A 23,684-nucleotide genomic window follows, 5' to 3' on the forward strand; every position below is an offset into this window, starting at 1 on the left:
GTTGATGTTGACTTCATCAGCTTTAAAAATCATCTTACTTATTCTATATGTTGATGTTGACTTCAGAGCTTTAACTAAACTCTCACAAAGTGGTACATGAGTGTAAAAATATTCTCTTAAAGAAACCACAGTTTGAAGAGATAAGCCTAACAATACAGGTGAACAGTAAGTAAATAGTAGAGCTAACACTTCTAGTAATTGTGAGTCACATTATGAATCAAAAACAATGACTGTCTAACTAGATGGGATAAGAAGGTGACAAAAAAAAAAAATCAGAATTATCACGAATTCACATCCAGTGTTGTTCAGTATGAACTTTGGCTTCAGTTTTGTTATGCCTTGAGATACTAAAAATATTTTGACGCCAATGTTTAAAACTGGGTTTTATCTTATCTTTATATCATCTTATTAAAAGTTGTTTTTGTGTATTTTGTAACAGTACATTGGTATGTGTATAGAAATTATAAACGTTTATATCCTTGGGTGCAACGTCAAGAAGTTTTAATGGGTTATAGGATGAAAAAAAATTTGACATGACTGGTTTAGAGAAAGATGTTGGAAAACTAAGGCAAAAAGGGGTTGGGTTGTTTGAGGATTTGTTTAGATTCTGTTAGGTACTATAGACTGTGGTTTCCTTTGTAGCATATGTTATGTGACATAATGTTAACAGTAATCCTGTGACATAGATGTTGCCATTTTATAGACTGCAAAACTGAGGCTCAAAGGACTCAATATTTCAGCCAAGTTCTCTTAAAAACCTATGGTTTTTGTACATATTGTTTTTATTGAGTAACTGAGCATTTGAAAATGCTGTTATCTGAGATAAAGAATACAAGAAACTCCCTTTCTCCAGTAGATTACTAGTGAATTTTTTATAAAGTTGTACTTATAGTAACCCTACCTGAACATCTAATCCATATGTGATGTGTGTTATTTGTTTCTGTCTAGGAGTCCATAACTTATTCATCAAGTTCAGAGTTAATATTGACTCTTACAAGTTTGTGTTTGATAATAGAATATTCAGTTAGAAAAACTATTTTTCTCTTGGGAAATGATCGTATTTTGAATCAGAAGACTGTGTGTGTGTGAGGGGAAACATAACGATTCCAGCAACTAAAACTGGTGTAAATACAAAGTTTACTGATTTTGTTGTTGCCCTTTTCAGATAAAGTTTTTCATGGCTCCTTGCGATTCATATATCTCTAGGCTTGTCACAAAAGCTTTCAAGTGATTTCTTCAGTCTTTGAAGCTAACAAGATGAAGAAAAATGCCACAATGCTTAAGAGGTTTTTACCTGATGAAGTCAGTAGTAATGCTTCCATTTTCTTTATGCATTTCTCTGATTCCTTTGATGTCTTTTGCCAGGTCGTTTATTTGTCTGCTGTGAATTTATACGACTAGCAGAGTGGAATTTGAATCCACATATTTGCACAAAGCACTGAGAGATGCCATAAAGCAAACAGAAACCTTTCTGGGTGAATTTCAAGAATGTTGTGCATTTTGAAAATGAAGTAACTTTGTCTCTTGTTCCTGGTTTATGCTCTCTGCCTGACTATTACCCTTCCTTTTGGCTTTTTAAAGGTCTTCACTCTGACCTTTTTATTTTGGGATTTGATTTGTTTTTCTGAAGAATATCAGGTGGTTTGTAACAAGTAAAACTACATATTTGTCATAGGAAAGTTGGTAGAAAAATTACTTTTCCACTTTTGATGTGGCAGCTGTTGATGCCTTCTCTGCTTATTCCATGGTTTGCCTTTTCTGATGAGTATCAAATACAATGGTGCATGCAAAACCTTTAAGTACGTAATAATTGCTATGATTACATTATTTTCTCCTGTGTTTGACTCTCCCTTTTCTGGTTCAAGGCCATTAACTTTCACTTACACATTCTCTCCAGGGTTTGTTCACCTTTTAAATCAATGCCATTGAAACCTCACCATGCACTAGCATTTGCTTTCTGCCTATTTTTTTCATCTATGAGGAAGCTACTATATACTTTTATTTAAAACAAAACTAATTTTTATTCAAATAGGTTTCCAAATATTTGTAAAAATAGACAAAAGGCTGGAGGCAGTTTATAAGCGTAAAAATGCTTAGAACTCTACTTAAGCTTCCCCAGGGGTCCCCTCTCTCCACCTTTTGTTTCAAGAAAGTAGAACCAGGAAGATAGAAGGGAAAGAAGGCAACCACCATATGCCAAGCACAGGGCTTAGCTATTTAGTCAACATTACAGAATGTCTTATCCCCATTTTATATTGGAGTCTTGTGGTTCTTGCCTGGTGGCTAAGAACTTGGTTGGCTCCGGGAATGGCCCAAACCTTTCTGTCTCTTGAACACAAGGAGTCAGCATTGCTCTAGTCACGTGAATCTTGCTTCCACTAGGTGGCAAGACAGAGGCAAGAATTGTAGGTGGACCTATAAGACCAGGGAGCTTAGTCAGCCATACTTGGAGGGTGGGAGGTAGGGAGAGGCCGTCAGGGTGTCACAAGGAGAGAATTGGCGTCCTAGACTTTATTTCTCTGCTATTTATTTCAGTTCTACCTCTGGTGATGAAGTTTCTGGTGATGGAATTTAAAACTTAGCATGTGTCATCTTAAAGGCATGAATCATAAAATCTTAACCGTTGGAGATTTTGCAAACGTCTGTCATCAGGGAGGTAAGGTACAGTCATCCTCCATAGAAGTAGGTTTTGCAAGATCTCGCAGCAAGTCCCTGGCAGGTCTTGCTCTTGATTTCCAGTTTTGTGGCAATTAAGCTATTGTTTTGAATGCAGTCTGTTTATGGAAAAAATTGGAGACTGGAAGATGTTCTAAATTATACCTTCTGGTTATCCATAACCCTGAATGTAGGCCCCATTCAGCCACAACCAAGCACTGCTGATCAACGGTAGTAATGACCACATTTTCCAGTCCTGTGACGACAAGAAAATGACCTTCATTAGATCATCATTTAACACGCAATACCGTAAAGTCATAGCAGCGACCACATTGTGATACTTAGAGATTTGTGAGGATGAAAAAAAGGAAGCCTAGATGTGTGCCTGGCATATAGTCTAGTACAACACCTGGCATTAATAAAATGTTTTTCGCTCTGTACCTGCCCCCTCCTTAGTGAACTTTTCATAAGATTGTCTCTTGTCTTGAAAATGTATTAATACTAGATTTCTGGGCATATTAATGATCAGTTGGAACCAAAGCACTGAAGTGGGAGGGAACCCTTTCTTAAGAGTCCAGCATTTTAAACTGCCTTCTTTTTCTTTGTTACAGCAAATGGACTTTTACAAAGTAGTGTTACCATGGAAACTGAATATATAAATGCTTTTCTACTTATTTTCAGAAGGAGAGCAGTCAGTAACTATGCTTTTGAATAGTGGCTTTCAAACTTTTTAACTACAACTCAGTACAACAGTCTGTGTGTACATGTGCTTGCGTGTGTGTGTGTGTCTGAAATAAACTTATCCTTTCTGTGTGCTTATATACACTGGGCTATTTTCAATCAGGCCCACTAATGGGATGGGACCATAGTTTGAAAAATCACCTACCTAGAGAAAAAGAAAAATCACCTAGAGAAAAAGATAATAAGAAATTCTTTTTAAATTTGTTTTTCTATCTTAGCTGAAGACTTTCTAGGTTGGCAACCTCCAGGGCCATACTCAAAATGAGAAAGTTATACCTCTTGAAAGATGTGAGGTTGAATCCTAGACCTTGATCTTCAAATAGTATTTGGGGGGCACTGACATTTTCATGAGCTCACCCCACACTTATTTTTGTTACAGTGATGATTAAAGGCAGTGAGAATAAAAATGCGATGTAAGTACTGTGAATCACAGCTGACGTTTTTGCTAAAACTTTCACTCACCCTGTATTTCTTTTGTGGGTGGGTTTTAACCTTATTTCGTTCAGTTCTTGGATTAGTGGGCTTGTGTGAACTCACATCACCTAGCGAATCTACTTGAGACAACTTCAGCAGTTCAGGTGTGAACTGTTGAATGAAATAGACTGCTGCCTCAGCTGCTTATGGAATAGGGGCAGTGTTGACTGGTGATTCTAGTTCATAATATGGTATGTGAGATCTTATTTGCTCCTCATAACCCTGTGAGAGAAAAGGAGTCTTCTTTATTCAAAACACCCACCACCACTGAAAAACAAACAAGTAAACAAAACCCACGGATTCAAAAGGTTAGCTTGCTCAAAGTCACATAGCTGCGTAATAGGAGTAAAGCTTCAACCTAGCTCTCCCTTATTACTAAAAGTCTTGATTTCCAAAATCCTTTATAATTTGTAATTTAAAATGTCAAGAGTACCTTTGTGGTGGATGAATATTAATTAAAAGAGGACCTCTTTGGGAGACAACTTAAAGAGCATAGCACAAGAAATACATCACCGTTTAAAGGTACATAGCCCATTGTTGACTTTGTGCTTCAGATATTTAAGAAGCGTTCCTCAGAGAAACATTGATACCGTCCCCCAAATATTTTTTCTCCTCTGTGCAGCCAACCTGGAAGCCTGTGATAAATGCCTGTGTGTTATGCTTTGTTGTCTTGACTGCTTTTGCTCTGAAGAAATTATGAAGTAAGGGGACAGGAGGTGTCATTGTTGGCAACGCTGATGTCTGAAAAGATTGTGTGAGAATTTAAATGAGAACTCGGGTCTTCTGACCCCCTGCCTGTTTCTTTGCAGAAGCATTAATCCATGTGGGCAAAGCAATGGAATGTTATGAATAAAGGCCCACGGTCAAAAATGGCAAAGGAAGAGGACCACACACTGAATTTGCTTCTTGGATTTAGAATGTAGCCACATTGAGACTGCTTTGTTAGTGTTCTATAAAGTGATCCCATGAGGCAAAATTAAGTAAAGTTCTTCACTTTCTGGCTACGTCACACAGCCAATAAGAAGTCATCGCAACAGGTAGAAATGTTCTGTAAGTTGTGATTTTTCTTTCTGTCCCAAGTTTCTGTAAGCACTTATTTACATGTGACCCAATGAAGCATGCTATGTAAATAAACACTGGGTTAGTCATAGTTTCTTAAGTGCATTTGGCCTCATCCAGCTGAAGTTCTTGATTCTACAAAAGATTAAAGAAAAAGGACAAGTGTGAGTAGGGCATTTATATTACGTAACCATTGAAAGGCTGATTAAATAATAAGAAGAAGAATGGATAAATTTTGTTGAGAGCATCCTATGTTCCAGTCAGTGTTCACAGTGTTTTACACATTTTATCTCATGAAATCTCAATATCTCAGTGAAGGTAGATACTATTATTATTCCAATTTTTACAGCTGAGAAAACCAAGCCAGCAATAGTTTAGCTTAATATTGAGGGTCATAGTTCAATAAGTGGTGAAGTGGTGAAGCGAGTATAACTGTTATATTGCCTCCTTGTATAATACATTAAACTAAGAGTTACTAGAAAATGGGTCCGGATTGTAGTTTTATCCTTAATTACAGTCTTAACTTGTACAAGTCACTTTGTTCTTTTTGCCTCTGTTCTTCATCTCTAAATTATGTATAATAGCAGTTCCACCTACAACTTCAATTTGTGATACGAATTAAAGCTAGATGTGTATAGCAGCTGTAGGGCAAGATGCGTTGTGGAAATGAGAAGCAAAGGGGAGGAAGTAAAGATGATTGAAATACTTATTTTTTAAAAATGTTTACATGCAAAATGTTGATTTGGCAGCGAGAGAAAAGTAACTGTAATACCGGAGGGTGCCAAAAAAATGTATACAAGTGGACACTTTGGTCAACATTGCTGACCAATAGTGTTACGTAATCACAAGTGTCTGGACGCTAATGGTAACCACTTTGAGCACCTCTTGTATTGCAGAAGTCAAATGTGAGTTCTATTCATCTTTGTTATCAGTATATATTGAGTATTACAATTTTATGCAGTTTTCTTTTCTTAAAATGTGTATACATTGTTTTGGCACCCTGTGTATGTAACTTGTCAGGGTAGGCTACGGGCACCATCTTCATGGGAAGATGAGTGTGAGGGTCCAAAAGTAGATCCTGGAGAAGGAGCGCTTTCAGTGAGAAGGTGGAGGTAAAGGGATACTCTGTGTGTGCTGCCTACTGGGGACTGGGCTGGATTGGACAGCAGCAAGATGAGACAGGCTGACAGGATGCGGGAAGTTAGGATGAAACATAACCACAAGGCAGCACATTTATAGCAGGTCATTTGCTTCGCCAGGCAAATGTTGGTGAAGGGGGTGAGAGCTGGATGGAGAAATTCCATAACTGTTTAGGTTGATATTGGATAATAATAAGTTATTTTGAGGCAGGCATGACTAATTCAGTCATTTGTAACGGGAAATAATGTGTGCGATGTGTCGAATGAGGGTTCATTGTACTTTCTACCACTGTCTGTTTATTTTTTCCTTTCCTTTTTCCCTCTCATTTCCACAATGACCTCAACAAGACATTGCTGAGACTTATCTAATTATCTGATTTTTTAATTTGTTTTAAAGCTTGGAGCAGAGTATGAATTGTTTTCAAGAATCATTTCTTTTCTTAGGAATTTAATAAGTAAGGGATAATCAGGTGTGCCTGGCTTCTGGGTTTCCTCGAAAATAAGACCTAGCCGGACAATCAGCTCTAATGCATCTTTTGGAGCAAAAATTAGTGTAAGACCTGACATTATATTATATTATATTAATTATATTATATTATATTAAATTTATTATATCATATCATATTATATTGTACCGGGTCTTATATTACAGTAAAATAAGACCGGGTCTTATATTAATTTTTACTCCAAAAGATGCATTAGAGCTGATTGTCCGGCTAGGTCTTATTTTCAGGGAAACATGGTATATTCACTCAGGCATATTCATGTATCTTCACACAGCATGGTTTCTGAGCACCATGACAGGAAGAAAGATTAGGCATGTACCCAGTCAGGAGAGGCCATTTGTCCCTCACTGAATGACTCTTCCTGTGTGGGTATTAAACTGCTGGTAGCCAGGCTGTGACTTCCCAAGGGGACTCCCTGTATTTGTCAGGATTCTCCAGAGAAGCAGAACGAATAGGGTGTGTGTGTGTGTGTGTGTGTGTGTGTGTGTGTGTGTGTGTGTATGTGCACGCGTGCGCGCACTGAAGTATGTTATAAGAAATCGGTTCATGTATTTATGGAAGCTGACAAGTCCAAATCTGCAGTGTGGGCCAACAGGTTCAAACCTAAGAGAGCAAGGTGACACAGATTGAAGTCCAAAGGCAGTCTACTAGAGAATTTTCTTGTGCTCCTGGAGACTGGTCTTTTTGTTTTATTCAGGCTGTCAGCTGACTGGATGAAGCCCAACCACATTATGGAGAGCAATCTGCTTACTCACAATTCACCGATTTAAATATTAATCTCATCCAGAAACACTGTGCAGTTAACACATAGAATTAGCCATTAGAGCCCTCTATGGGGTGTGCTACAGGTAAGGCCCCCTTAAGAGAACATCAGCCCTCACCACTCCATGGGGACCGTATGTTGAACACACCCCAACCTCAGAATTTCTCTCAAATGCCAGCATTTTTTAGCTAAATGCATTAGGTAGAAATCCTATAACCTGTTTGACTCAAATTAATGGATAAGAAAGCACTTTTAAAATTGTGAAGCAATTTATAAATGCAAGGAATTTAGGGAAGTGGTAAGTGAAGAGGGTGTGGTATAATTGGATGGATGGGCACCTGTCATGAGGATTATAGTTTGGCGAGAGAACAATAAACCCTTCTTTTACCATGCACAGTTCAGTTGGCACCTTCTCAGAACCTTCTCTTAGATCTATAGGAAAATCCCTTCTCCATCCATGGGAGAGTGGCTTGGTGTGAGACTTTGGAGCTTTGGTTCTGCCTTGGAGCTGTTGAATTCTCACCTTTCTGACTGAGCTGCCAGCTCTTCAGAGGACTCCTTGTGGGGCTGTGCAATCCATGGGTTGAAGAAATGGACGGATGAAAAATATAATTTGTTTATATAGCAGCTGTCTTTTGAGTCACATTATCTCATACAGACTTTGGGAGAATCTAATGAAGTTGAGGGGGCTGTTATGTTGCTATTTATATTTTCAGATAGAGCAACCACAATTTTAATTCTTCTAGTCAGTGTAAGGACAGTATTTTGCACATGGTTGCTTCATAGATATCTGGTTTAAAAGAAATCTTACTTTATTTCTGTATTCTTCGCGTTTATCTTGCTTACCTCTGATTTTCCCGCAGCTCACATCTGAGTGCCTACTATTATATAAAGAATGTTGTATTATTTTTCAGGTGAAATTAAGTACATAGAATTTAGACTGCTCTTTGAGGAATTGTAAATGAGATTCATTTATCTCAAAATCACAGTGGAAATAAAGTGCTTAATACTAAATACTACATTACCATTTAATACTACCTACTATTTAATACCTTTTAAAGTACTTTTTAAATAATTTAACTCTTTCATTGTGTTTCAGAGAGTAAGCCTTTCTTTAGTTAAACTTGCAGAAATGGTGGTGTTTTATTTTCCAGTGAACTCTTACAACAAAATGTTCATTAATTTAAAAATAGCTGCCCGTTACAGGAAACAGCTCATATAGCCGCTTCTGACATTGTTCTAAAAACAGACTCGAGCTGCTCATGTGCTAAAGAAGAATGAACACTGAAAACTGTGTGAACAAATTCAAGTAAAAACACGCTATGTTTTAAGAAGGCTCTAAATGTGCATTTACAGTAATGTTTTTCTGATTATAAAAATCATATGTACTTACTATTTAAAAAAACAACAACAAATACTATAGCAATATATTATGTAGAAAGTGAAATTCCCACCCAAATTGTGATGTCTATTTAATCTGGTGGTTTCTACAAGATTTATATCTGCACATGTACAAACAGTATATACTTATTTTCTAAATGGGAGTATGTTTTTTGATTTATGTATATTAGGAATTTTCCACGTCAAATCTTGCAAATGTTCATCCTTTATTTATTATCTCTTTTAAGGTGGCATAATATTTCACTGCATAGCTGTACTATCATTTGTTTAAATCAGTTCGCTATTAATAGACTTGTGATTTGATACTCTTTTATTTAAATTTTTTCTTGAAAGTCATTGTTCTTAGGGCACATACACTGCTAATTGAACAAATTTATCAAATATAATATGTTGATAGTATAATATATTAAATTTACTGTGTGTCCAGAACTATTCTAAGCACTATCCTGTGACAATTAGAAGAATCGTTTGACCGTCTTATCAGTGATTTACTATTATTGCCCTGTTCTTGAGATGCAGGAAGCCTGGTCCAGGCTCCCTTTATGCCACCATGGCCACCAATAGGATGGACTGAAAGACACAGTGACCAATCAATCAGACATGTGAGGGCCCTTTAAATCTAAAGGAGCTAAGCAGAAGGATGGCAATGGTGTCAGCATAAGAAAGCAGAGCTTACAAATTCTTATTGGAGTTAGTGATGTTAAAAATCTTTGCTGGTTGCTATAACAAGAGGCTTTGGAAAACCTGCCATCTTAACTCTTATGACTGTGCCTTGAGGATTCCCTAGCTATTACCACAGATTACTTGATGTCTGTGTAGCCCTTGCTGACTTCCCAATTCCTCTTGTGAATTTACTTGATGCACAGGGCATTTCCTCAGATTTAGCTGTACCCCTGGTGTGCCTTGCTGAGCATCAAGAGATCTCAGTTAATGCTGAGCTCTCCATCCTTGGCCAGCCCTCTGTGATGGTCTGGGTAGCTGCTAATTGCTTTCTACTGCACATGAAAATTCTCGTTTTGTCATTAGCAGTGACTTAGGCTCTAAGATCTGTCTCTAAGGTAGTGTCTAAGAAAAGTCATATTTCATTTGCTTCAATGTTAGTTTAGTTCATCCTAGCTAAGATGCATTAAATTTTCAGGGGTAAAAGGTTATTGCATGTTATATTTTTTCATAACTAACTAGCCTATCATGACTAGAGAGAATCGAAGTTTAAAATACACCAAAAGGGACCTGTGTTTTTGTTATTTATTGCAGTGTAATAAACCATCCCAAAATTTAATAGCTTTAAACAGCAACTTATAACCTCATGATTCTGTGGGTTGACCAGGCAGTTCTGTTTCATGGGGTGTTGGTTGGATGCTGGAATGGCTGTGGTCCTCTGAGGCTTGCATAGGCGTTCAGTTGGGATCCTGGGGCTGTTTGGGTCATCTTGTGGTATCTGCATTCCAAAAGGGAAGACGTGAACGCTGCCCACCCCATTAAGGGCTAGGCTTAGAATCGGCCCTCCATCATTTCTGCCTTATTTTAATGGGCTAAGCAGTAACAGGCCCATCTCAGAATCAATGTGGGAAGGGACTGTACAAGGACATGAATACCCCGGAAATGTAGTTCTTTGGTGGTGATCACCAAAATAACAGTTTACCACAGTGTGCTCTCTGGCGCCTCACAGATGCAAAACATTTTAACCCACACAAAAGACCTTTGAGTCTCACTCCGTTACTACATTAGCTTGAGTCCAGGATCTTATCTCATTCGGGTCAAGGTGCAGATGAGGCTCTTTCGATACAGCTAATCTCAAACTAATACCTGTGAACTAAAGAAACAAGTGATTTACTCTCCTCCCCCACGCAACATAGAATAATAAGGAGGGACAGGAGACTGGCAACAGAAACTCCCCTTCAAAAAGATGTTAGAGGCTGTGGAGAAATCATATACACTGCTGATGGGAAGGGAGAAAGAGGCAGTCACTTTAGAAGCAGTCTTACAGTCTGATACAGAGTTGCCATATGACCCAGCAATTCCATACCTAAGCATATACCCGAGAAAAAGGAAAACATACATCCATACAAAACTTTTACATGAATGTGCATAGTGGCATGATAATAGCCAAAAGTTGGAAACAACCCAAATATCCATCAACTGAGGAATGGATAAATAAAATGTAGGATATCCATACCATGGAATGAAGTACTGATACATAGTACAACATGGACGAATCTTCAAAATGTGCAAAGTGAAAGAACCAGTCACAAAAGTCTGCATGTTGTGTGATTCCATTTACAGGAAGTGTCCAGAATAAGCAAATTTATACAGACAGGAAGTCGATTAGTGATTTCCTAGGGCTAGTGGGGATGGATGTATTGGGGGGTGATAACTAAAAGGTACAGCTTTCTTTTTGAGGTGATAGAAAATGTTCTAAAATTAACTGGTTGCATGTATCTGTGACTATAGTAAGAACCTTTGCATTGTAAACTTTGGATAAATCGTATGGTATGTGAATTATATTTCAGTAAAGCTGTTATTTTTTTTAAAGGGAGGGGAGGAAGGGGGAAACGGGAGGCATGTAGCAGTCCCCGATCTATGGCAGTTCTAGAATCCAGCCGGTTATATGTCGGTGGTTCCTTGTTTAGGGACCAGCTTATAACCTGGGTGGTTCTCTGTGGCTCTTGACTCCACCCTCTAGGCTCTCTTGGCTGTGTTTTTTGAATCTTCTTACTTTTCCACAAGAAATAAATGGTTCATGTTTACAGCCTCTTCCTCTTTGACTAAGGGCCCTGATAGTTTTCATTTTGAGCTGTTTCTGTCTTTTCAGTCTAGGCTGATAATGTTTCCAGTGATACATTTCTCAAAGTCTTGTATGAGATATTTTTGGGGTCACAGCATTAGATAAAAACCATTTCCAAATCTCTTTGAGACAAGGCTCACTCTACCTCAAACTGCCTTTAAGTCAGAATATTTTGTGAAAATACCTTGAAGATTCTTAGAAGCTCTATTGTCTAGTAGAGATGGTCCTTAAGGTGTACGCTTAAAATTCTTCAAAGCCTTTTGGTCTAGCTGTATGATTTGCAAAGTGTGATGTTCATACCAGCAGCATAAGCAGCACCTGGGAACTGACTACAGAGGTCAGACCTTGTTCTAGATCAGAATCAAACTGTGAGGATCCAGCCTGGCGATCTGGGTTGTATAACCCCTAGCTGCATCTGACACACACAGTTTTAGAACCACTCGTCTAATGGAAAGAGTTATGAGGAACCATCTAAAATCTTTGTGGGCTCAACGAAGGGTTGTACAATCACATCCTTGAGGTCACATTTTACTGGCAGCCCGGGATTTGATCTTTGCCCTAAACTATTTTTCACTTTTGTGTGTCTTTTGCTAAGATGCTGAAATAAGGAAGTTTTGTTTTGGGACCCATCAAGTCCAACTCCTTTATGTTTCCTCTAAACAAGCCAGTTGGTACTTTCAACATTCTTCTTGAAATTCTCCTTAGTCAGATCCATGAGTTCATTAGGTAATCTTTCTATCTTCTACGTTACTGCAGGCAATAGGTTGTTTTTAATTATTCTGCCAGTACTTAACTTAAGTCCCCCTTTCTTCAGCCCCTTTCTTCACTTTTTCAAATCTTTATTAACATTCTCCTCAAGCTTCTTCCAGCTTCTGACCATCACCTGTATCCAACACCAGTATATATTTTAGGTTTTTATGACAGTAGGGCTTCACTTCTGATACCTTCTCACAGTATGGCACCTGGATTCCAAAATGGAAGAAGCAGAAGTTGCCAGGCTTCTTCAAGATTTAACCTTGAACTGGTGCAATGTCATTTCTGCCCTTTGCTGCTGGATAGTCGTAGGCCCAGTCCAGATTCAAGGAGGTAGAGTTATAGACCCCATCTCTTTGTGGGAATAGTCACAAAGAATTTGTGGCTATTATTAACCCACTCTAATCAGGTAGGTTTGTTTGGGTTTTGTTTTTAGTAGTACTGAAAAGGCATTCTTGGCTTAAATTTTGAATTGGTGAAAAGTAATTTGTTCATCACTTGAAGAAAGGTTCAAGCTCTGGAAGGAGGTTTAAAAGAAAACATTTACATGTAAACAACCTATCGATATCTGTTTGTGGACATTTTAAATGTTTCATTTCACTGGTGGACAGAAGTCTTTTTTTTTTTTTGGTAGAATTAAACTTAAAAATTTCTCATCAACAGAATAATACTTTTCAGGACCTTTGATTGTGCCAAGATTTATATGTGACAGGGACATCTGAATGAATTTATATATCTTATTTGGTCTTAACACTGAACTGTTTGTGTTTAGTAAATATTGCTTCTTATTGTATATTATCAAATGCAGACAAATAGTCCCCTTCCATAGACTCTCATTCTTAAAATAGGGACTAAATGCTGTTCAAGAGTTGTGAACAATGAAAGGCAGATTGTGGATATATGTAGAAATGATTGTGGTGAAGGCAGAGGGTGATAATGGGATGAAAGAATTCCAAGGTTTTCTGTCATTTGGAGCTTTTGTGTGCAGCTGTTTCCAGATTAGCAAGAGAGGATGAAACAGATGGCCGCAGAAGTTGCCTCTGCTTTTGCTTATTCACCCGAATCATCTTTTAGGTTAGCTCATACAGGCTAGTAAATGGCTTCCTGAATTTGTTAAGCACTTATATTAGTAAATTTTTCCCTATCCAATTTGGAGCTCTATTTTTAAAAAAATCAAGTTACTGCTCTATTACAATAGTGATTCAATGGAGTTTAAATACATCTTGTGGTTTTAAAACTCATAGAATCTGACCAGCATTAAATCTTTGACCTTTAACTTTAGTTCCTATTTTTAGCTATGGTTTCATGCTTTTGGATTTGTTTGTATATTATCTTGATTGTACCAATACTTTGTTCAATATTGAAATAATGTGAATATTTTTTCTTTCATTTGATTGTAAAAATGTTTGGGCCACTGCTATTTCCCTTACTTGCTTTTTTTTTACTCTTCCACATCTGAGTAGTTGTCAAGTGTGACTAATAATACACTTCCTCCTTTTCTCTCTCTCCTTGGCTCTTCTATTAATGTTTTTTGTTTGTGTTTTTTTAATTCTCCTCATACCCTGCCAACTCTGGTGGAGTGACATATTTAGGGTAGTATGTATGAGTTGATTATGATACGGGTTGTTTGATTCTATATGAGGAATACTTCTAGCATTTTCTTGATACTCTCTACCCACTGTTCAACTTCCCTGTCATATCTTTACCAACAGTTTAGAAAATGATGCCCACACTTTTGGTTTTCAGAAATTATCTTCTGTTTCTTCGCAAATTATAATTCCATTTGCATTGGTATATCCTAGTATGCACTCATCAATCCACAAACAATTATTGTGTGTGAACAAATAATGCATTCTGGGAGACACAGAGGCAAACAGAAAATGGTCAATGTTATTTGCTTCCCAGTCTCCAGTCTTCAAATTCTTCATTCTCAGTCAGATTTGAAATCTGGGCATGCTTTTCTGGAAGCTTGGATTACACATTCGTAGAATGTTTGGGGGCAGGGTGTGGTCTGTGACTTATTTTGGTAATTCCAGGCCTTCACAGCTATATTTCACTCATCATTAGTAGGACCTCCCTTATTTCATGGTTTGTACAACCTACTATAGCCTCAGTATTTTGAGCTCCAACTGTTAAGAATGTATTCTTGTATATATTTTAAAATTGACTTTGCACTTCCCTTTGGTAAGTATGACTCTCTGATTACCTTCCAGGCATTTTCACTTAAAATTTTCATTTCTAGGTTAAATAATTCCAATCCCCTTGATTTTTCTCATAGCCCACTTTTCCCCATAGCTTTAGTAAATTGTCCAAATAATCATATACAGTTACTATTCAACAGAATTGTTTTTTCCCCAGTATAGATATTTAAGCAGTAAAATGCATAAAGCAGCAAAATTCAAAATTTCTACACTTACTCTTCAAAAGTATAATTCATAAAATTATATAATGTAGGACATGGAAGTAACCTTTAAAATTATGTAATTTAAAGGCCTCATCTTGCACTATTATTGCACATGTAATGCAAGGTTTGATACATAGAATAAATGTAATAATACAAAAAAGGGAGGAAAACAGTGCTGCATGTAATCAGAGGATACTTACTCTATCCTTCTTTATACCTCCGGTCTCTTCTATTTACTCTTTTAATTGCAAAATTCCCTGTGGTGCTCTTTTGTTTCTTTGTAAACCATGTAAAGCTTCTCTTTCAGTATTTGCCCCAAATGGATGTATTCATTTTTGTTATTCTTGATTTTTAACTTTAATTGTCCAAGATAATTTTGACTTCCAAAACGTGTTCAGACTATCACTTTTTATTTTGGTAGCATTTACAAGCTATTTCTAGCTTATCATTTGGATTGCTCTTAATAGATAGACCCATGAAAACTACGAAGTACTGATGAAAGAAATCAAAGATCTGAATAAATGGAGAGACATACTATGTTCATGGATTGGAAAACTCCCAGTGTAGTAAAGATGCAGTTATCCCAAAGTGACATACGGGTTTAACACAATTCCTATCAAATTTCTAGCAAGATTTTACTAGCTATAGGCAAGATTGTTTTAAAATTTATGTGGAACAGCAAAGTAACTGGAAGAGCTAAAACAGTTTTGAGGAAGAAGAATACTGTGGGGAGAATCACTTCACTCAATTTTAAGACATTATGTAGCTACAGTAATCAAGGCTATGTATTGCCAGAAGGATAGACCAATAGATAAATGCAGCAGAATAGAGAATCCAGAGATAGCCCCACACAAACATAGCCAACAAATTTTTTGATAAAGATGCAAAAATAATAGCTTGTCTTTTCAACAAATAGTGCTAAGCAATTGGATATATATGGACAAAGAAAAAAATGAACCTCAACCTAAACCTTAGGTTAATAACATATATATATATATATATATATATATATGTATATATATATATATATATGTATATATATATAACTCAAAGTAGGTCATAATTCAAGTGTAAAACTATAAAACTTTTTTTAAAAAAACCCATAGGCAAAAATCTTGAGGAATTGGGGCTTGGCAAAAAGTTCTTAGCCATGTCACTAAAAACATGAATCAGAAAACAAAAAATTGAGAAATAGGATTTCAGCAAAATTTAAAACTTTTGCTCTATCAAAGACTCTGTTAAAAAGGTGAAAAGACAGGTTATAAACTGGAACAAATATTTGGAAACCTTATATGTGACAAAGAACTCTATCGAGCATATGTAAAGAACTCTCAAAACTCAACAGTAAAAAAAACACACCTCAGTCTAATTAGAAAATGGGCAAACGACATGAAGACACATTTCACCAAAAAGGATATAGAGATGACAAATGAGAATAAGCACATGGGGACACTCATCATACACTTGGTCAGTTGCACTTCTGAGCATGTATCCCAGAGAAATGAAATCCACACTAAAACCTGGGCAAGAATGGTCGTGGCAGTTTTATTTGTAAAAACCTAAAACTATAAACAACCCAATGTTCATTAACATGAATGGCTAACCTAACTGAAGTTCATCCACAGTATGGAATTCTACGCAGCCATAAAAAGGCACCACACTATTGATACACGCAAGAACTTGAATCTCTGGGGCATTCTGCTGAGTGAAAAAAAGCCAATCTCAAACATAACATAATATGTGATTCCACTTATATAGCATTCTGCAGATGACAACATGATAGAAATAGAGAGCAGATTAGTGGTTGCCAGGGGCAACCTGGTGGGAAGAAAGGTGCTGGGGCTGACTAGATAAGGGGAGCATGAGAGAGTTCTTTGTGGTGATGGAATCATTGAGTTATCTGATTGTGGTAGTGGTTACACCAATTTATACAAATGATAAAATGGCATAAACCTGAACACACATTGTATCTGTGTCAATTTCCTGGTTTTTATGTTGTACTATAGTTATATAATATGACATAATTAGGGAAACTGGACCTCTCTGTACTATTTTTGCAACTTCCTGTGACTCTGTTTCAAAATTAAAAGTGTGTGTTTTTTTTTTAAAAAAAGATATACCCAGCCTGTAGTCCTGTGTTGCCTACTACCCACAGGTTGCTTTTAGAATTTTAATTAAAGTACCATTTCAGTTCCTTGGTCACACAAGCCATGTGCAGTGCTCATGTGGCTCCTTATTAGATAGAAGAAATACAGCACATTTCCATCACCACAGAAAGGTCAGTTGGTAGTACTGCTTAGACAGAACCCTCTACGATGCCAAATACTATACGTGTGGGTACCCACACATTTCTTAGTGAACTGCTTTAAGATTCTAAATCAAAAGATAATAGTCTGTGCCAGTAAAATTTAGAGGGAATGGATTAAACAAGACAATTTTTAAAAGTATCATAAGTTTTGAGGCTATATCCCATATTTTAAGAAGAAAGGGAAGTGAAATAGTTGGTTGATATTTGATATAGGAATAAAAGTTTTTTTTTTCCTCATGTGCCAAGGCCGTTGCAGTTTCTTTCCATAATGGCAATATAGGATATACGGTATAGGGAATGGGCAAAATAGACGGGATGGATAGGTAGGGGAAAGAGATATCAGCAGGAAAAGTATTTTAAACATTGCATATTTTTTCTTGTTATTTTCTGTTTATTAGTGACCAGCTTACCAATGGTAGCTTACCATTGCAGAGGAAGTGTGGTTTAGTAACCAGACCTTAAACCAGAATCTATTTCTGGCTCATAGTGACCTTGAGGAAGTGACAAATTTACTCTTCTCATTCTCATAACCAATAAGTAAGTTAAAACCAGGTGTTGCTGGGTGGACTATAAGATATTCTAAAATGATCCTATGATTTTAGTTTATGTATAAAACTTTGCTTACAAGTAGATTCAATTCTAAGTTTTGAGGAATTTAGTTATGAAAACAGTCATATGATGGAGAAAGAGGAAGTTTACTTTAACAGGCATGAACAGTTTTAGGTTTTGAGTTTGGGGGTTAAAAACAAGAAAACACAGACATAGGGTAAAAGTGTTTCTTATTCCATCCCAGGTTAATTATTTTGAGACAACTTTCGGAGAATAAGCAGACATTTTACATTTTAGAGACCTGGTTTTGAAGTTAAACGGTCCAGGGTTTGAATTGTGACTCTACCATTTACTCTCTGGGGAAGTAATTTAATTTTAGTTTTCAGTTTCACCATATATGAAATGGAGCTAATAACACCTTTTTGCTAGGATTGTCGTGAGAAGGGAACATAATAAGTTAAGCATACAGCTATAATTTATTGATAATAATATTAATTTTATTGAGACTTGGAATAAAATGATGGTGGTGTTAAGAGCAAATAAATAGTTTTGTTTGCTCTCCTTTTAGGAAGATTTATGTTTAGCCACATTAAGATATTTTTCAGGGGGTACTAATTTTAGCTTTGTAACAAATTCGTTAATATAATGGTTCCTAAAGCCATTCTCAAATTTAACTAATCACGTGTATGACTAAATTGATCAAACTCACATCATTTAAAGCCAAGAAGAATAAATTTGTTTTTATAAAATCTAGCAGCCCAAAATATGTCGCAAACTAAAAAAGTAAAAGCACCCATGTGAGAGAAGTTTTATTTTAGTGCAATCCCTGCAGCATCACACAATACCTAAATAAACTGTGAAAAGGTAAGTTACTTATAAAGATATGTAAAAATCTACAATGTCCAATGTCCAATTATCAGAAAATATTCCATATGACTTTTCTTTATCTTTGCCTACCAAACTGCTCAAACAAGAACCAGAGCCACCGTACTCATTAGTATGCTTCCTGACCTCCTGGACACTGTGGCAGCGTGGTGGGGCAGTTTCAGTTTTAGCTAAGAGTTCTCTGGCACTGGTCAGTTTGAAGTTTCCTGCTATTCCTCTGAACTAGAGAGGAACCAAAAGTGCTGACAATCCTCATTTGACTCCATCACTCACGCCTGAGCACATACGCCAACACTTCCTGTGCAAAACCTACCCTGACTCTGTTGAGGACACCCCCAGTCTTTGGCTGACCAGGGGGAGGATGGTGGCTTAGATTGGTGAAGTCTGGAAAGTATTAGCCTCCAGTTGGATGTCACCACATTATACGAACATGGCATGTTTTTTTTTTTTACCATACTCTCATTCCGCAGAGACCAGCCTTAAAGCTTGTAATAGTAACATTTGTTGACAGCAAGTGATTGTTGCAGGCAAGTTACTAGCTCTCAAAATCACTACCCTGTGAAAGTATTAAGCTGGATGACAGCATGTTTAAGACAGAGCTGAATTAGAAATATAATGCCATGGAAATTGCACTGAAAAAAATCTTTCAGAAGATTTGAAACGTATATAACTTGTCTTCCTAATGTCAATATGGCTATCTCTAGCCTACCTTAACACTCTTGGCCTCAGTTTTCTTATCCATACAATGGGAGGGTTTATAAGACTTAGTGATTTTAGAGTATGTTTTGCTAAGTAGTTTCCTCCATGATTCCACTTGTTGGTTCATAATCATAAGCTACATTAAATGTTTATTTAGTTTTACACACAAAATTTCTTCAAGTACTTTAAGATGGTATACTATTTTCAGTTTGTTTTTCTTTCAGAAACTCAGTAGTTGGAAGAAGTGATACTACAAAGTTGAACTGAGTCCAGGCATTATAGTTTTATTTTGACTAGAGCATCTGTACATCACGTAAAAGGGAAATTAGAATTAGAATTTTATAATCATTCAATCCATGTGATGATAAACCTTTAGGTGTTTTGAGAAGTCTATGTTTATATGATACATTAACTAAAACATGGACTTTAATCAGTAATTTTCTCTTATAATCATGGCAAAGATGAGAAATTTGCCCATTGGTGCCTTTCACCCTTTAAAATCTTGATGTGTTTTTATGAAGAAGTTATTTGGGATTGCTAGATGACCTAGGAAGGAAATAGAGGCCCATTTACTTTGGGGGAGATGGAGAGCTTAAACATGGTTTTATTATGTAGTATTTCTTATAACAGTCTAATGACCATGAAAAAAACAAATTTCCAAGATCCTTTAACACCTAAATTTGAAGGATAGTTTGTTATGAAACTGAAGACTGTAACTACAATAAAAGCACATGTAGTTGGCCCCATCATTCCACCATAGCATTCTAGTGCTCTCTCACTACATTTTGAAATATCTACATGGAATTTTGAAATGCATCACTTGCGTAGTTCTTTGAGGCTCCATCACTGCTAGAAATAGTTATGAAACCTCGCTCTGCACTTCCCATTAGTTCTTACCACGTCGAACAGAGGTCGTCTGCGTGATATCTAAGTACAGAATACCTATAGATTTTACCCACAAATCATAGATCCAAATAATTCCTCCATGAGCAGGAAATGATGATTAATCAGAAGAGTAAAAGGCACCGCTGGATGTTTGAAAGGAATCCTTTATGGGGGGCTGTAAGTATTGTTATTTTTACAGTTTCCATTTGTGAAATATCTCAGGGTAAAAACATTTGAAATTTTTGATTATACGAAGTATATGAGTCGATAAAGTAACTGGTAAATTTCTTTTTGTTTACCACTAAATGATAAGTAATTTGTATCATTATTGAAAAATTATCATGGCTCTTGTTTAGAATGGTTTTATGATTTTAGCACAAAGGTGTACTTTTTTTTATTTCCGTGGCTCACGTACGATTTACTTGACGTAATGGTGTTTCTCCCTGTGGATTCATAGCACAGCAGTAGAGAAAGTGAGCTGTGCTTTACGTGCAATCTCTGTGGACCTTTCTTATGGGAGATTTTTTATTACAGCCTCTCTCCTCTTTGTTTCTAATCTCTATTTCTCTTCCTTTTTTCTGTTACTAATATGTAAGATCTGTACTTTAGCCAGTTTCTTAAAACTTATTTTTGCCCTTAATATTTTCTTGATCACCTTCTTCAGGGATAAAATTTTCTCTACTTCTAAAACAGTAGCAAGGTACATTGGTAATGCAGAAGTTTAGGATTTCTTGAAATTACATATGATTTATTAGAAGTTGAAGTCTCATTGACCTATCATTGTGCCTTTAATGTTCTGTGGTCTTTCATATTTAACTAAAAAAACCATTTTAGGTAAATGTCTTTGATCAGAAAAACGTTTTTAAGTATAAATTTTTGTTGGGTAGTAAAGGAGAGAAAGAAATTAAACATCCAGGTATAACTACTGGTAACATTTTGATGCGTTTTTTTCTCTTTGTAGCTCTTGTTTTGCATATTGTACATGGATATTATAGATGGAGTTTTAGAAATCATGCTTTTCCTTTCTCCCACATGACATTAAATTATTTCATGTTACTAAAAATTTAATAGCTGTATAATATACTGTCAAAAAGTAGTACTTTATTTTGGTTAACATGTCCTCTATTGTTAGATATTTAAAATTTTTCAAGATTTTGGATTATAAATAACTGAGAACACCACCATTTTAAAAGACTGTTTTACAAGGTGCCGTGGGAAAAATCCTACCTTATTCTTTATTCAAGATACTAATAATAGCCTGACCTAAGAATTTTAAGGACAAATATTGAATTAGGATTTTAAACAAACCCGTTTAAAACCTGTTGGGTGCCATGTTTGTTTATATTTGTGGATCTCACATTTTTAAAAAACTTTCACTTCTATGTGGCAGACAACCTATGTACTAGGTTTTTCAAAAGTGGATTACATTGCTTTCTTCATCGAAACAAACTGGAGTGGGATCTATAGAACTTTTGCAAATAGGTGGAACATTGAGGGAAACTGCAAGAGGACTTCCCTAACTAAGGCAGGTTCTTTTCTATGTCAAAAGCCTTGTGTGAATGGAAAATTAGATCCATTCATACAAGACAAATGCAGCATGGGCTATGAAAATACTGGTGTCCGAATAACACAAATTCACAAGGCTTTGGCCAGAGTTTTTCTTTGTTTCACTAGGTTAGATATGGCCTGAGATTCTCCCAATAATTCAGTCAGAGATAAAAGAAAAAGTTTATTGTTTGAAATTCCCATTGTTTAGAGCCCCTTTGTCACAGACTTGTACCAAGATCTAATATTGACCTTTCTTGTGGAATGAAAGGAACTGAGTTTAGAGTTCTTCGAGTCTTCTATTTAAAACTATAAAGGCATGAAGATAAATTTTAATGGGGGAGAAATAGCTAGGGTAATACATAATCTAAATATGGAAGTTTGGAATCTTATTCTTCAAGTAGTTATTTTGGATCAGAAAATTTGATTGCCAGATGTCAGGGGATTTACGTTTTTCTTTGCCCTGCCTCTGCTTTCCCCTTGCTAGTTTAGATTAGTCATACAAGTTAATATCCTGACTTTTCTTTGTAAATGAGTAAAATTTTATTGATTATGTGTTCTACTTAAATAATCATTTCTCATTTTATTGTAACCTTAAAATTGAGGATTTGGTTCCTACTACCTGTCAGATACACACACAAACACATATGCTCATATATTTTACATTAAAAAAAGTCAAAGTGGAATGTATTACAGGACCTATGTATTTTATTCTCCAATGACAAGTATGAATAGATTTATTTATCAGACTGAAAGAGACTCAGAATTAGGCTGAAAACTGCAGTAATACAAGGGGGGTGTTTTTTGCCCCCATTTTCTTTCTTTTGTATTTTAGGCCTCCCCACCTTCATATGCTGCTCTTCAGAGCGCGATACAGTGCACAGAGTGTTCTGAGGATCAGCTTTGTAACTGAACCAATTGGACATTTCGTCCAGCACTTGCACGCTTCTTGGCATTTCTTCTGCCCATTTGTTTAATCTGTCCAATTCACTTGATCCCCTATCATTAGAACTGACAACTGCAATTGCATATGGGGTTCCTGAAGTAGTTGAATAATAAAATGCTATGACCTAGTTCTTGGATAGTTTCACTGATGACTGAGTTGGCAACTCAGAAATGCTATACATTTATTTGGCAGGTCAGGTTGAACATTACCTTTATTTTACAAGAAAAGAGTTTATATATAAAAGGGATTTGTAACTGATCCGAAGGGATGTAAGTTACATTTCCTACATCCTAGTCTTACTGTTTATTGAGCATCTATTAGACATAGTGCTTTGTATTATATGTATATTTTGTCTAAGTCTTAGAATAATTTTGTAAGAGAGGTGATATGACCCTGTTTTTCGGATGGAGAAAGCAGACTCAATGCGGTTATATACTCATATCTACATATTTAGTCTTACATGGTAAATAGCAGAATTGGAATTCAAGTCCAATATCATCTGTTCCCAAAGCTCGTGGCCTATCTATTACACACTGTAACAATAATATTTTTTTGTTGTGAATAGTATTTTATTTCCATTTTGCTGTTGGTGAACATTGACTTTTATAATGAAAGGTACAATAAACATTATTATACATGTCTTGGTAGAATTATTGGGTCATGGGGTATGCATATGTTCAGCTTTAGGAGATGTTGCCTAAGTTTTTCATATTCTAGTTCTACTTCCTTGCTGATAGTTTCTGTTGGTTTTAAAAACTTTTAGCCATATAGCAGATGTCTACTGGTATCGTTTTGTGATTTTAATTTGCACATCTCTGATGATTAATGACTTTTATATGCTTATTGGAAATCTTCTTTTGTGAAGTGCCCAGTCAAAACATTTGCCCATTATTTAAAAAAAAAAAAAATTGGGTTGTATTTTTGTTTGACTTCTTTATATATTCCAGGTCTAGTCCTTTGTCCAAATTTTGAATTACAACTTTTATTTTTTTATCTCCTGTGAGTCTTCCTTTCTTATACTTAGTGATGTCCTTTGAATACTGACATCCAATTTCAGTCTTTCCTTTAAAGTTAGCTCTCTGTGTTCTTTTTTAAAAAACCTTTGCCTGTCCAAAGGTCATAAAGTTGCTTTCCTATAGTGTTTCTAGAAGCTTTATTGTTCCACCTTTCACATTTAGGTCTATGAT

At 36.2% G+C, this 23,684-nt stretch overlaps 2 protein-coding genes across 3 annotated transcripts in view; both read left to right on the forward strand.

Moving 5' to 3' along the window:
* BICD1 (BICD cargo adaptor 1) overlaps positions 1-23,684 on the forward strand; it is a 310,361-nt gene that overhangs the window by 226,830 nt on the left and 59,847 nt on the right. The gene's annotated exons all lie outside the window — the stretch shown is intronic.
* Positions 1-23,684, forward strand: part of FGD4 (FYVE, RhoGEF and PH domain containing 4) — a 181,771-nt gene that overhangs the window by 41,491 nt on the left and 116,596 nt on the right. The window contains exon 1 of one of the 2 annotated variants that reach the window (XM_081058311.1): positions 20,000-20,183. The exons of the other annotated variant lie outside the window; for it this stretch is intronic. Coding sequence (XP_080914437.1) covers positions 20,174-20,183 — 10 coding nt within the window. The 5' untranslated portion in view covers positions 20,000-20,173. Of the gene's footprint in view, positions 1-19,999; positions 20,184-23,684 lie in introns of those variants that run through there. 2 annotated transcript variants of the gene reach the window in all.

This window comes from Rhinolophus hipposideros (genome assembly GCF_964194185.1).
Source record: "Rhinolophus hipposideros genome assembly, chromosome: 9".
In the NCBI taxonomy this organism is placed as follows: domain Eukaryota; kingdom Metazoa; phylum Chordata; class Mammalia; order Chiroptera; family Rhinolophidae; genus Rhinolophus; species Rhinolophus hipposideros.